Genomic DNA, 16,735 nt, shown 5'->3' with positions numbered 1-16,735 from the left:
TCTTGTCTTTTCTGTCTATGTCTTTGCAAATGGATAACTTCTTTAACCACTGCAATATCAGTCAGATAATTAACTATTGTATACCTATAAAATGACATATTACAGGTTATATAAGATGCACTCTTACTCCCGAATAAGATTTTCCACAATTAAAACAATTGTTTTAACATACCAAAAAGGATGAATTAATGTCGAAAACAATGGTTCTTATGAAGGATACCAAGTTCAATTTGTAGTAAATGAGCATAAAACACGGTATTCCACCTCATGAGACTATAGTAGACCACGGTAAATCTTTTAGCATTTACCAATTTAATATATTTTGCGCTTTCTGCTATTAATTTCACCGATACAATCTTATTATCAGTAATTTATATTTTACATAAATGCATTATTTAGTAGGTAGTTAAAGGTTTATCCGTCAAAACTGATGTTTGTTATACATTTGTATGCATTAATTTTGATTGAGAGTGTCACGTATATATATATATATATATATATATACACACAAAAGCATTTGGGTTTTCTGATTAATACAATATAATATAATATAATATAATACTAAATTAACTATTCTTGTTCTTACCGGGGTGGGTGCCGACGATCATGGAAGTTGTTACCAGCCAGACTTTTTCTGCCAGTTCTCAGATGGACTGTGTAAAGGCTTCGATCGATGACAAAGACGGTTTGGCCTTTGGTTACAGAATGGTGGCTTTCTGGACTGACCCTTCCAGCGATATTCAACATACGTATGAACACAACGTTGACGGAAATACAAAAACGTCGATTATCTTCGATACTTTCCAAGAAATTGAATTGATCCTGGAGGAATATGACATCAACAGAGAAGTGTGGAAATCGAAGTATTGTAGAAATGATTGCCGTTCTGCTATACGGCAGTGGGGTGGACTTTGGCCTGTAAGTGAAATATACGCAGAAACAAATGGTTTATACACAGAAACTATTTACGTAAACAAATTATGCGCACTGTGTCACTCAGCGGCAAATATAACTGAGTGGGGTGCAGAGATCAAGCGTGAACAGTTTATAAATGACGAGGAGAATATGGACATTATTGTAAATTTCATTCATAATCAGAATGTCGTTGAGCTATTATGTAAGGTACTTTTTACGCCACCTATATTCAGTTTGAATCATGCAATTGAAAATACCTTTCTTGAAAACAATACCCGATGTGTTCTACACAGATTAACATCGTGCAGAGAAGGTGACCTTTTTAATGTTCCTAAAAATATTAATTTGTCAAAACAAGATATTATCATAGGATGCGAAATGAACCATTCATTTTCAAAAAACTTGTACGTAAATGAAATTTTCAGCAACATATTTTGTGAGATATGTAACGGAATATACAACAAAAATGATACTTCAAAAGTGGTCATGCTCTTTGAAGGGGAATCCACCATCGTCCCATTTACAATGTATCTAAACTACCATGACCTCTCTCTTGAGGGACTGAATAAAAGACAAACACCAACCAACGCGCTGGAAGCCTGTGATGAAGATAATACGGCAAGTGAATATTTGTTTGTTTTTTAAAATGTCATTTACTAAACGTATTTATTTTTTTCGAAATAGTACAGCCAAACACGCCATAAATTAAATTGCCATGTACTTGTTACAAAGTTGGTACCTTTCATCGAAATAATAAAATTGCGCACGTATTTATCTGTACGAAACCGAGTTCGATCTCATATTTTCTGACAGTGTTCTGTATTACAAGAGTCAGAAGAAATATTTTTATCTGGTAGAGTTTGAATTGTATGAAAATAATTTGTCTCGAAATGAGTCAAACGTGGCAAGAGTTTGTTTGAGTTCTACCAATTTCAATTCTTCGCCACGACCTGATTTGAATTTACCATTGAATGCAGCGTTGTCGTCATTGATGACATCAATATTGGAGACAACTCTTCAAAAAATCATGTGTGCATTTAGCTTGGTGTTCTTGACCTTTGGATAACATCAGATTACGGATAAAAACACATTTGTACAAAGGACTTACTAAGGTTTTTTCAGGTAACATAAATAGTTTAATTAACTGCAAGCGGGATTTTGTTTCATGTTATGGTGTTTCATGAAGGGATTGCAAAAAATGTGTTTTATAGTCGTAATAATTAAAAGAATACATTGACAATATGGTACATATGAGTATATCATTCACAGTGATTTAAATATAAAAATCTATGCTGAAAAATGTAACAATATTTTTTATATCAAGTTTGTTGTGCTTATGTTCGATTACGTATGAATGAGTAATGCTGTTCGGCTTTTTTGTCTATATTGGCAAAGTTATCTACACATTAAGAACATTTTTCCTGTTTTCCTGTTTACTTTTAGAAAAATCTATATTGTTTGTGTTTCAAGTCAATTTTTATATGATTAAGAGTGGCATAAAATAGTCCTTATGTCGCTCGGTCGGGTTATTGTCAAGGCTGTTACGTCTCGTTACTTTGGCCATCCCCCTTATTTTTTAAAATGGCTATGCACCTAAAGGCTAAGGTAAGATTTAGGTTAAATTCATATACATTGCATATGGTAGTGTCCGTTCAGTCAACTTGTCGTGCATGGTAAGAATTTAAGACAATAAGGCAAACGTGTCCACCACATTGTGTTTCGCGAAAGACCAAGTTTCATTTCTAAAATATAAATGTCACATTTAGAGGTTACCCGGCGAAAATATGCAATTGCACTGAATTTCGTTGTGTCCGGGCGTTGGACAAGTTTAAAATAACTCGGCACAAATGTTCATCATGTGATGTCATGCGTGTAAGACTGCGGGTTCCTACCTCGAAGCAATAACATTGAACTTGGTTGTGTCCGGGCGGTAACTTTCTCATTTTTGGAACGAATTTAACATGGTGTGCTCACTAAAATGGGGATGATGTATCATTGTTAAAGAATAATGTATCACTCGTTAATCGCCTGACTGGAAAACAGACAGTTAGTAACAGTCATAATAATAATGTCTGTATATACAGTCATCTGTATTTTAAGTGCAACATAGTAACAGTCATAATAATAATGTCTGTATATACAGTCATCTGTATTTTAAGTGCAACATAACATACACTGTACCCATAATTATCAATCTTAACTGTTTCATTTGGATGTAACATATTGTGAATAAAATGATAGTATCAGGCATAATGTCAGTTGTTTTTGCATGACACAACATATATACATTACAGGTATTATATCAGATAAACAGGGTTGCATTTTGCAATTTGGAATACCTCAAACTGAAAAGGGTATATTACAGGTGATAGTACTTACCTAACAGAATATTATTTCATGCAGGGGCCGGTCACTAGGATTGACTACCTTTAACTTTTAGATGTTGTTAATTTGAAGTAAGAAAGAAAGTTTATGTACATTTCACAGAACACGCTTAGGTCCTTACTTGTGCATCGGCGTCTTGACTAGCAGAAATTTGAAATCACAAATGACGTCAAATAGATCACAAATATCACATGTGAACAACAACTGAATAATGAGAAATTATCAAATAAGTATGAAACAATAATTGCCGTTTTGAAACGTAATAAATTGATTTGTACAAATAATAAGTAAATTCCCATCGGGGTGGGGGGATCGACGTTCCCAGCACTGTTCAGGTAACCAGAAACGCTTTTTTTAGCTTTACAAGGAGATATAATAGCTCAAGTGTATATACCCACTATAAATTGAGTAATTGCGTTGTAGGTTAAACATAGTGTCTTAGTACCTGCATTGTTCGAGGTAGGTGAATTTTGATGATATACATAAAGTGACATATATACTTTACCCATATATGTTACTAACGATTTATATATAAATATATACACATAAATACGAAGGTCAATCGTAAAATTCCCGGATGTACTAATGAAATTCACATTTTTTATTCAATCGTTTCAATACTCAGTGATATTAAAATACGACACGTTTTATTCAGGTAAATAAATAGAGTTTACTTTGTTTTTTGATTACACCAAGGGAGGTGAAAAATTACACCCACGTGCACGTGAACGTGTGCACTTTTTGTGTTTCTTATCCAGGTAAGTGTACATTGTAAACATTCAAAGCGTGAAGTCAATATCGATGACTTGTGGTTTACGATATACAGGTGTTTGTAGGCTCGTACGAGGTGATTGAAAATAGTGTAACAAAACCACTAGCATATCTTGAGTCGCATGCCTTATTTATGTGTACATTGTACAGGTTCAAAGCATGACGTAAATATCGAGGACGCTATAAATTCCGGTACTCACGGGATGATTTTTAATGTATATTATGCTTTCAACAAAGGTGTTAGCGTTTTTCCTATTAAATCACCGTGACCTTTGACATACGCACCCTGTTGAGTGCCTTATGTTTTGACCGCATGACTGAGCGAAATTGCAATACATATTAATTCGTAGCATCACATTTTATACACATAAAATTAACAATTTTACAATAAGTATAAAATATTCATACTTACATGTTTACATCAAACAGTTTTTGCAATTGCATGCAAGCTTCTAAAGACGATTGGATTGCGTATGAATACATAAATCAATATTTCATTTAGTAAGTCTCGGATGAAATTGGAGCATGTGTTTATGCCAAAAACTTGAAAAGCTTAATTTCAATTGGTTAGTGCATTATATGGGAAAGATTAGGCAATTGTGTAGTTCGACGCGAAGCGATACCAATGCCACGGATACCAATACGTCACCTAGTAATAATAAGGATGAGTATCGTTGCCTTGGATGCGTTATTGTTTTGACAAAACATTAGTAATCATTTAAAAACCGTTAGGATTTGCAAGTGCTCCATTTGTATAACAGGTAATTAAATAACTAGTTCCTTTTAATTTGTTAGTAAATCATTTGTGCATGATTTATCTAAGTACAATCTTATGTATTTCTATTTAAGAAAAGGCATGTAATATAGTGTATTACATGGGTAACGAGTTAAACAATGATAAGCCCCGTTTTCCCGACCGCGTTTTGAACACGTTAACTATTTGATGAATTGTGAGATGTTACGTTTAGGAACTACATTGTCATAATAAAATCAAACGCTGATGCAAACCATTATCCCAATTATAAGATGGTGTATTAGAAGTTTGTCAAGTATATTTTTTTGTATAAAAAGGGCCGAAAATGCTAACGTCGTATACCTTTGGTTAAATGCTATCGCACTTTTCAACATTGTGGGTAATTATTTATGAACGTAATTTGTTTCTATACAATAGGCATGGCGCTTATAGATATTTCACATTATCGATTTGGACAGGATTTTATTGTTGTTATGTTCGTGTCGTGTTTGTGATGTATTGATTTACGAAGACGTACGAAACGTAATCTTATTGGCTCAACTTTAAATATGTTTTTAATGATATAGTTAATATCATTTCAGATTTCATCAGTTTTATCATTTAGGAGTATGTACGAAACAAATTATGGTGATAATTAAAGAAGTCCAACTTCAACACAAATTATTTATTTATGAAACAACGTTTCGGCCATTCGGCCTTCATCAGGTTGTATGTATATAATGAACAGGAAATGACGTCAACATCAAATGACGTCAACGTTGATAACGTCAAAATATAGCATACATTTTTGCGCAAAATAATGTCTTATAGGATCTAAAGAGATACAATTATACTGGTAAAATGCAATATAAATGCATAAACAAACATCAATAAACCAGTATAATTATGCACATTCTTGGCACAGTCATCCCTAATGGTATGAATTCAAAAATATTATTTTAATTCTTCTTGCAGAATTAAAAATCACAGAATTAATCTGGTTTATAACTGTTTTAACCTTTTTAATGTTGCATAGTTTATACTGGTTTATTGATGTTTGTTTACGAAACAAATTACAATTTTATTTAGTGGCTCTTTGTAAAAAAGTCCTATATTGTTGACAAAGCTGTTACATACAGTGCTTAAAGGCGTATTTCAAACACAACGTAATTTATCACGGAAGTCACGAAACGCCTAGAGTACATGTTCTTTTATTATTATGTGAAGTTAGTATTAACACTAACAGTTCACATTTAATATGCAGGAGTATTCATAATATTATACATTAGATGAAATCGCCCACATACGAGTGTTAATAAATACTATTTATATATAAAAACAGTTTCGAAATTCCTATTATTGTTTGCAAATTAACATAGCATTTCAAGGTTTTGAAGCATTAAGTAATTGTTACCTTAATCCGCCGCCCAATACTATTTAGTTAATGTCGAACCAAGTGCAACATCTATGGCATCTATGACGTAATCGTTAACGGGTCACATCGAACTTTTTACAAAAGAGATGCGCATTTTTAGCAAAGAATCCAAACGTGTACAACTTACACTTATTTAAATCAACCGGTCAATTAAATCCTGACTGTCCGAAGCCATCGTTGATGCGGTACTAAATGAATATCTATTCGCTGCGTAATGATATTGCGATCCCTCTTGTTCAACTGATTGCCAAGCATGCCTAACAATGGCCTTTTAAAACCATTATTAAACTTTAACTGTTAATAGAACTGTGCTGCAAATGAATAACACGGAGTTGGTTTGAAGAATTTAAACCAATGTTAAATTAGCAGTGAAGAATAAGCTTAACTTACTTCTTGAAATGCGTGTCATCTTATAATATATGCAGGTTATGTCCATACCCATAAAAGCTATAACGTAAAGTATGGTTGTTAAGGTATGTTAAGAAGAAATGTTCAGAGCTTGCAATCTCATACTGCAACCCACAGAGACTTGAATGTATTATGCAGATCCCGACAGCTGACGCTGGCTTACTTTTAATAGTTGCCTGTGGCCTCAGCTGCGTAAAATCAGTCTTGATCCTGAAAATGAAAAAATATATTGTTGAACTATCGTCGACAAATCATGATTTATAGTTGTATAGTGTCCCATGACGTGATAAGCAGCCCAAAAATGTTGTAATTTTTCATTTTCAGGATCAAGACTGAAAAAAAATCAACATTTTAGAAAGTGTTAATTTATGATATGTTCAATGTATTGCTGTCATTACTGTTTCAAATTTACGTTTCAAAGTGATTTCAAGTGTTCTTTTCCCGCGTTATGGTTACGTCATTTGATAAACTGTTTTCTGTTATGGTCGGATCGTTCTATTTACAGAATGGGCGAGAAAGGATTAATGTAGGGTTTTCTTAAATGAAAATAAGTATCTTTTAAAATTCTTAAATGAAATAATGAGCTATTGGTGTAAATATAAGTAATGAATTGCTGGATTGATGTCTTTATCGGGGATATGAACGCAGTTGGGCTGGTCAAAGTACGCGTGAAGTCGTTCGGACTCAACACACTTTGACCAGCCCAACTGCGTTAATACCCCACTAATGACATCAATCCTGCAACCCATTCCTTCAATATTACCTGGCGGAAATCCGCTCCTTGTCTTTGCTCACATACAAATATATATTCATAAACATAACATAAAACATGAACAAACATGGCATAATAATATCAATATATTTTTTTAAAAACAGTCTTAACACGGATCTCATTCGTTGCTTATGATATTGATAATGAATTTATTTTTTAAGTCTATTGTGAATTCATTTATCTGTATATGGTCTTTGTTGGATAATAGAATGAGTTTAGATATATATAAATTCAGCATATAATAATGAACTTCTATTAACTTGCTCCTGTCTTCCTTAAACACTTCCCTTCTCAATGTGCATATCTCGCTTGTCTAACATATTCGAATATAAATTCTTTTTTTTAATAGATATATATATATATGCACCTGATGAACTCTTACTACCATAAAGGATTTCCAATAAGTAGTTCAATTGTTTATATATATAAAAAAGGATAAATAAATGTCGAAAACAATGGTTCTTGTGAAGAATAGCGATTTTAATTTGAAAGGATGGTGCAGAAAACACGGTATTTCTACCTTATGAGACTATAGTAGACCACAGTAAATCTTTAAGCATTCGCCAATCATTTAATAGTTTTGAGTTTTCAGCTATTAAATACACGGCTACAATCGTAATAACAGTAATTAATAGTTTCGATATATGCTTTATTTAGTAAGTTCTTATTGGTTTATCACTCAAATTGTGTGTTTGTTATACATGTGTTTGTATTGATTTTGAATAAGAGTGTTTCTTTAAAACCTTACCTACTTAATGTTCATATCTCGCTTGTCTAACATATTTGAATGAAAATCCTTTTCTTTTATAAATATATTTGCACCTGGATGCATTCAAAATATAGTTAATAGTGTAAAATAAACTTACCCAGTGTGTGTATACCACGTAATACATTGCGCCATAAAGCTATGTCGGAAGGCAACATTTTGCTTCGAATGAATACTTTAAAGAAAGATATATTCACTATTTTTTCACCATTTTGAATGAATCATAGCGCAGTCTATGCCGTTTACGTAGCCCCGCCTTCGGTATTTTACCAGCGTTTGATTGAAAGTTTAGTTCTTAAAACACTACGACAAACCTTTTCACAATACGACCGTCTGACGTAGAACTGTCAAAACATTTTTTGGAAACAGGTTTGTCGAAGTGTTTGATAAACTTAATCACCTCATCAAGGTAATGATTAAAAATTTAAAAATTAAAGGCGGGACTCTTTAAGCGGCATAGACTACCCTTAATTTCATTTAAAATGGTGTAGTAAAAGAAAAGTTATCTTTGTTTTAAGTCTTCATTTTAAGCAAATTGTTGCCTTCCGAAGAAGAATATACGATGTAATTTATCATGTGGTATACACACACTTATCAAACTCCGGGAATAAAATGAAGGCGGGTCTCTTTAAGCGATATAGACTGCCCTTTGTTTCATTTAAAATGGTCTTCATTTGAAGCAAACTGTTGCCTTCCGACGTAGTACATTGTACAGGACAAACAATTGCATGACCCTTTAAAACTTATAAATAAAATTAATTATATGAATATCACGTGGGTTGTTTTAGTTTCAGGCGGGTCGAACTGTTAAATTTGACAACACATTCATATTGGGCAATAGCGTGGGTTAATGGCACTTTGAAATTATTGTTAATAAATTGTTAGGACTCTAGAGGCAAATAAAAAGTCATTTGAATAGTCATCTGCTGTTGCTGTGTTGCCTGTTGTTTATCAAAACATTAAACATTATTAGTATTATTATGATTAATATGGCTAATATAATATAATTATTGAATTATTAAAAGTCATTTGTATAAAAACAGCTGTTGCTGGTTTGCCTTTGGTTCATCATATTTCAAACACGTTTTAGTAAAAGGCCAATATATTCATTGTTGTGTTTAGGTCTAAGTTAACATGATTTCAATATTGTGTATGACGTATTTTGTTATACAAATTAAACAACTTATTGTATTTTGTGTGAACCAAACTTAAGTCAATTGCACACCTTTTGTTCAATGTACAATAATACGTCTATTAAATTTGATTTACCAAATTAAATTACCATTTACAACCAACAAAAAATCAATTTGGTCTAACTGTTCCTCGATTGTTGCTATAAATACCCTTAGTTTTCCGATCACCAGCACACTTCTAACCATGAAGACTTGCCTTGCACTAGCCGTGTTTACGTTGGCGCTCGTTGTAGAGGGAGCGGTCGACACTGGGAGTAGAACAATGTTGACAATGGACCCACTGTCACTTTCATGTAAGTATTTTATTATTGTCACTGCGTGTTTGACGGGAATTTGCAAAACACACTTGTTTTAACTTGTTATATTATGTTGTTTAAGATTATATTTTTGTCATTATGCATTTTGAGTATTTCTGTCCTCAGTAGATATACTAGACACATTTACTGTATAATTTGTCTTAAATGATCTAAATATCACCTTTGATAAAAAGGTTTCTTTTCTCGATTTTTCATCACATCGATACAAGTCTGAAATAGGGGATTTTTTTGTAACGATACATATGAACATGTTTAGAATCTAATCATAGTCAAAAACATATCTTATTTTCATATTTTGAAAACGCTTCTTGAAAAATGTTTTTTTTATGCGTTTATTATTTATTTATTTATTTGTTATTTAAATGCAATAATAAGGATTATAATAGAGTTTTAAAGTTATACAAAATTGGAATATCTAAAGAAATAAACTAAATTTCCGCGCTGGCAAATATCATGAATATTTTGCACCCAAAAATGGCGTGTTCTTCTAGGTTTATTACGAGGAATGGAATCGCATCCATGTATTTGAAATAATCGATTAAGGTAACACAGTACTTATTATTGAAATCGACCAAATCGAGTTTAAAATTTAAACTCATGTATGTTGTAATGTTTCTATATCAAAATTGTTGTTATACCGTTTACTTCATAGACGCCTTTTAGCCGATAGTTTAGTTGAAGCATGGTATGTTACCTAATGATTACTTTAACATAGAAATGAAAAGAATTGTAGTTTAACTTTATTAATATAAAGAACAGTTTCATCACGAAACACACTAAAGCTTCGTAGTAATTGGGTGCAACGCCAGTTCACTAGATGGTCTCTTCTTGAAGTAATTTTTAAAACGCAAACGAGGAAGTCACAAGAAGGACAATGAGTCTCGCCAAAACGTCAAATGGCGTTGTTTTCATCGGCGATGAGTAGCAATAGCAACTTGGGAATAGTATAGAATGATCTAGTAGTTATTTGATACAAATTGGCATATCAATAAACATTTTGCCGTACTTTAAGCAAGCCAAAGCTATGTTTTTAATCAGTTAAGAACAGAGTTTAAAGATGCACAATTACTCAAAAATAAGATGAAACACATTTAATTCAAGTGTTTTGAAATACCAAAAAAAAAGACAAATAAATGATAAATGTCGAAAGGAAATGCGTTTATGAAGGATACCGAGTTTAATTTGAAAGAAATGTGCAGAAAACATGGAAACGCTACCTTATGAGGCGATAGTAGATCGCATTAAGTCTTTTAGCATTCACCAATCATTTTTTTGCGTTTTCAGCTATTAAATACACGGTTATAATATTGTTATCAGTTATTAATATGTTCCATGAATGTATAATTCAGGAAATAGTTAAAGGTTTATCACTCACATTTTATGTTTGTTAAACATGTATATATATTGATTTTGAATACGAGTGTCACTTTGAACAAATTATGTTAAAACAACCACGCATATTTCGTTTTTCTACTTATACCATAGTAGTACAATTATTGCATCAACTATCTTAAGCATACGTTTTCTTGATTGGCTCTTGTTTGGATTGACACTTGTTCAGACCTAATGTTCAATGGAAATACCCCCAAATTTTGGTTCTCGTGTTGTTGTTCCCCGTTTAATTTATGATTTATAATAATTATGCTGAAGTCGATATCGTAATAGGGCCTGAATACTCTATTATATATACATGAAATGTAATGATGATGAAATATTCATATCTGAATCAAGATCAACTGTATTTGCTTATATCGAAGTCATGCCTAGAAATGTCCCTTTTCAACTAACAGCAACTTAGAACTTTTTATTCATATTAAGGCAAATAGTATGCGTGTGATAACAACAGGATCAAGCAATAATGAAACAGTCAATGACAACAAATATGGGAAACTACTTGAGATCGTATAAACACACAATCATCTACATTTATGTATTTAAATATATATACACACACCACATTAAAACTAATACTGAGATTAAATGAAGAGATTTAAACTGATACACTTATAGTTTTAATTATGATAAAAGATACGAATTCATACATATGTTCCATATTGTTAGAGAATGATTATCATTTAAGTTTGGATAAAATGTATTTTTTCAAAACAAAGTTAAACGAACAAATATACTTTTATTTTTACAATTTATAAGAATATTAAGTCTGTAAGAATAAGAATGGATGTAATAGTATTTTGGTATAAGAATAAAAACAACAATAGCATAAGAGTTTGAATATGCTTGCAGTATTCGCGCGCGATTCGATTCAAACAGTAGAATGTTTATACATTTTATTTTCAGCATTCATCAACACTTTTGGTGAAGCCCTTTTGAACAAGATTGCCGTTGAAGTAAACAGCACAGCGGACCTGGCTGCACAATTGGAACCCAGAGTCAATATTTGTGCAAAAGCGGTTGCAGCTCAACAAGAGACATGTACACTGTGCGCAACCAATAAATGCAGGTATATACAACAAAATTATTGCATTACAAATTGATTCAGACATCACTAAGTTTATTTTAACGTATCAACATGTTTTTATTAGATGCTTTCCAAACATTCATAGAAGGTTATCAGTGATATATTTTGATATTTAAAGAAACGCTCTTAAAAGAAATAAATTTATGTGTATGGCATTTGCATGTATGACCATTTTATTGTACTAGTGACCATGCTACTATAACACAGAAATTTCCTCTTTTAATATAAATAGTTCTATTCCGGATGATGCAATTGCCGTACAAAATATAAGTTGAAGGTAACACTATAAATAACAAATTGGTCGTATAAAGCAAATTGTTATTTTAATACAACAGGTAAAAACGCAAAAGTAGTTAGAGTTATGACAAATCCCCTAAACAAAGACACAACAAAAGAGAACATACATTTCAATTAGACTTTTACAGTATACATCGGCTACAATACGTAAAGTGTTGATATATTTGATATAAAAAAAGTAATATTTAAGTTCATCCCCCAACCTCGGAGACGTCATACTTGGCGGCCTAAAACTAGCGAACCCCATCCGCTACCTCGAGCCCGAACTGAACAAAATCGGTTCCACGTTAGGCGTCGTCATCAAGGTCTTTGGAAAAGAATCGGTCGGCTTTTTGTCAACAATGAACGCACTTGGAGACTGGCTAGGTACATTAGGTGGTGAATTTGAGGTATGTCGTACACTTTAATGGGTGTAGGTCGCTGTTTGCATATAGGGTATTATCCCACCATGCCTTATACTATCTTTTGAGTATCTTTTTCGTATTCATTTGTAAAAATGTAATTGTATGAAATAGTATACTATTTCTAAAACACGTTTTGTAAATAAGCCTTAGAAAATGGACAGAACAATGTAATAACATGCATGTCATTTTGTCCGCCAATGCTAAGAAGTGATAAAAGGAACAAATAGTGACAGGTTTGTCCCAGTAGTTTCAATACAATCTTTTTCTGAATTTCGAATTATTCATTTTTATATTCTAATTGGTTGTTATAATTGTTGATGATTATTACTTGTACCCATCGTCGGCAACCATAGCTCATTCTTCCATGGGACCTGCAAAGTTTAAAAAAGTATATATATATATATATTTAGCGCGATACATTTAAACAATAATGAACTATAAAGATAAACAAGTAAAGTACATTTTGATGATCAGTATATGACTCTTGTCAACTCGATAGGCTACATAGTGCTGTTATCTAGGTTTTCCATTATCGTTTTAAGTAAACTCAAATGATAGTTAAGAAAATGTATAGGGTGAAAGTTGCTTTTTAACATCTGATTGAAAATAATATTAAAAGAAAACAACCATAGATGAACATATATACCTTCTTTTTGCCTTGATGCTGTATTATATATTGCGGTTATTTGTAGCATTTTATTAGTGTAATACATTACACATATATAAAGACTGCAAAAGGTTGAATTCGTTAAATGTTTCTGTTTTGGTTAACTAAACCATATTTTACCCTGTAACGAAGCTAAAATTGTAATGCATCTACACTAGATAAAATAAAGAAAACTTTTTATACACAGAGTGCCTACGGTGAATTGAAAAGAGCGTTCAGTTCAAAATCAATCAATAAAGGTATTGAATCATTACGGATCGATATCAAAAATGTCATCGTGCCCGGAATGGACATCATTAAATCCGGTTTCACCTCCCTTGGGTCAACTATTGGCGGTGGTTTCGTCAGTGCCGGAAAATTTGCTGGAGGTGACAGCGTTTTCCATATTAACCAAATACACTACACAGTAATATCAAAACACAACTTCGACTGATAACATAAGATATAACTAGGTTATATATTAATAAATGAAGGTTCGACAAGCCAACTGTTACGATACATAGATTCGACGATTTATAAACAGAAATATGAACGCGATAAATTAAATCACAAAAATGCTCAAATTATGACAAATTATCGACCACGAATTGTTGATAAAAAACCTAAAAAGTTAAGCTAACTTATGGAGTCGAATCGTCTAAGCTATGAAGCTTAACTCTGCAAAATGAAAGTGATCTATTGAAAACGATTAACGGCAAATTTGTAAAATTTAAAGTATATACCACCTATCGCTGTTTGAGGAGAATTATTCTTACAAAAACAATTAAGATCAATGTTTCGAATGCAGTGTCTAAATGTATTTATAAATGACGACATCTGTCAACTGTTGTTTTCCGTTTGATACAGACTTCGTGGGTGGCATCTTTAGTGGCCGCAGACGTAGGGACATCAGTGCAGCAGATCGAGCGTGCATGCGGAAGTGCGACTCCTGTGCACCCTTCCTACTTAGTACACAGGATGAGATCATTGAAGCGGGTGAGAAATAACTACGCTCAGACAACTGCGTTGTTTTATTTCTTATTTTCTTACACAGTTGCTTCCATGAGAAAGTTTAAATGGACAAGATAAATTTAAACAACAAGAATTCTTTGTAACTACATAGGCAGAGATCATTGCTGCGGATGAGAAAGAATTACGCTTAGGCCATTGTTCTTTTTTTCCGATTTTTATTTTGCAAATCCCAAAGTTGCTTCCAAGAAAACGTTTGAATAGACAAGATAAACTTAAACAACAGGAACTCTTTGTTAGTTTAACTACACAGGCTGGGATCATTGATGCGAATGAGAAAGAATTATTCTTAGGTCATAGTTCTTTTTCAAAGTTGCTTTCAAGAAAACGTTAAATATAACATGATTAAACTTAAACGAAGATCAATCGACAGGAATTCTATGGCAATCAGAATATTTCTGTTGTGTTAAGGTTTCTACAACAGCAGGTATTCAAAACTCACAACGAAAAGATACGCATAGATGCAGGAACTAGCGGTATAAGAAAAGATTTTCGTAGATATGGTGTTTTGTCCAATTTTATAGTTATTTTTACCAACCATATATACCAAATTTTGATATATACATTATAGTATGCGGTCCTGAGATAACCGCTATGAATGCAACTCTTCAAGCAAAGATCGAGAGGATTGCGATTGTATATGACGCCCTGATCGACAACGAAAAGGCCATCGTCGAGCAGGTAAGAATTTCTTCTTATATCCATTCTCATTAATATAGATCGATGACAAAGACAGCTTGTTTAAAGTTCCCCCAGTGAGCTCCTCTTTCATTGACTGTTCCTGCGCGGCAACCCCAACATTTCCTTATAAGTCTCGAATTATTGTATACTTTGATAAGAATTACCATTTACGTTTTTATTTTATTTGGGATTGTTGGGATAAGAGTGTGGTTGTGCACACAAACTGGTTTAAACCCCCAGTTATTCTTCATTGTACTGACCATTCAAAGGCGATGCATAACACTCCTTGATAAATATACCTAGAGTTTATACAGTATATGTGCACTGTGTTGTTTGTGTAGTTTTGTGCTGTTCTTCCATGTTTCTTGCTTGTGATTTTTTTTTGTTTTTGTGTTCTATGTCTTTGGCGTTTATCCTGTGCCATTAAACCGGGTTTATGTTTAAACCTTTGGCTACTGAGCTTGTTACTGTAGTTGTTCACATAAGTCTCGATAGGTTTCTGTTGATCCTTGACCTTATGCTTTTAAACAGGCTCATCAAAAGGGTTGTCCCTACATTTTTCCTTATGTATTATGAATCACTCTCGGCTCATTCCTTGGTAAATGCTGTTATATAGATCCAAAACAAAATCATTACTCGGAACCTTGAGAAAGAAGCTATTGTGGGTATTGAACACATAACCTCTTGGGTAAAAGTGAAACCTTTAAACATTAGATCACTATTAATTAATTATTAATACTTAATCTATATCCTCTTTTTAATATATGAAATATGATAATATAACGCACTTTATATGTGTTAAAATATAAAACCAATGTAAGTTTGGTAGAATGTGTTATAATGCAGACACGCTCTCTTCTTAGGTGATATATTAAGAAGATCTCCGTTCACTTATCTGCGAATCAAATGACACCACAATCAAGTTTTAATTGGATCTAAGAAAAATTTAGTCAATCGATCCAATTAAGACTCATATTGACACATGGTCTATATATTATATTACGAATAGCATATTTTATTCAGAAATGATTTTTTGACATCTTTCAGATAAGATTTGATCCGAAATCGATGGATCCCACGACGTGGGAATATACGTTCGTCACGATAAAGACAAATGTCAGCGGCGTATTCGTTGAGTATCAGACGAGCGTAACATACAGCCCAATGAACTTGCCAACCACGGCTACCCTGATGGCGCTTGAGTACTGGGAGAAAAATTAGCTCCTACAGAGACCCTTAAAAACACCAATATTCTTTACTCTATGTGTATATCGTAGAATAAAGTCAGCAGTTCAAAAAGCAGTACCACGTGGTTCTGTTTATTTTCAAATAATAAATTGGCATGAAGTCCTATTCTTTCGATTTTGAAGTAAAAATTATAAGTGTGCACATGCTCGGCCGAAGTTTTACCCGAATTAAGTTTGACTCGGGGAGGCTGCAGTGGGCATTAGATGACATATAAATACTTAATTCAAAGAATGATACCCATTCATATTCATCTGTC

General features: G+C 32.8%; 1 protein-coding gene across 1 annotated transcript; it reads left to right on the top strand.

Annotated features, from left to right (window-relative positions):
• The first annotated feature begins 9,562 nt into the window (after positions 1–9,562).
• Positions 9,563–16,452, top strand: LOC128219213 (uncharacterized). Its single transcript, XM_052927027.1, has 7 exons — positions 9,563–9,671; positions 11,994–12,156; positions 12,662–12,860; positions 13,730–13,910; positions 14,389–14,517; positions 15,122–15,231; positions 16,279–16,452. The coding sequence occupies exons 1-7, from the start codon at positions 9,563–9,565 to the stop codon at positions 16,450–16,452; spliced, it is 1,065 nt and encodes a 354-aa protein (XP_052782987.1).
• Positions 16,453–16,735: the final 283 nt, after the last annotated feature.

This window comes from Mya arenaria, chromosome 15, assembly GCF_026914265.1.
Source record: "Mya arenaria isolate MELC-2E11 chromosome 15, ASM2691426v1".
In the NCBI taxonomy this organism is placed as follows: Eukaryota; Metazoa; Mollusca; class Bivalvia; order Myida; family Myidae; genus Mya; species Mya arenaria.
This window is presented reverse-complemented; position numbering and strand designations above follow the sequence as displayed.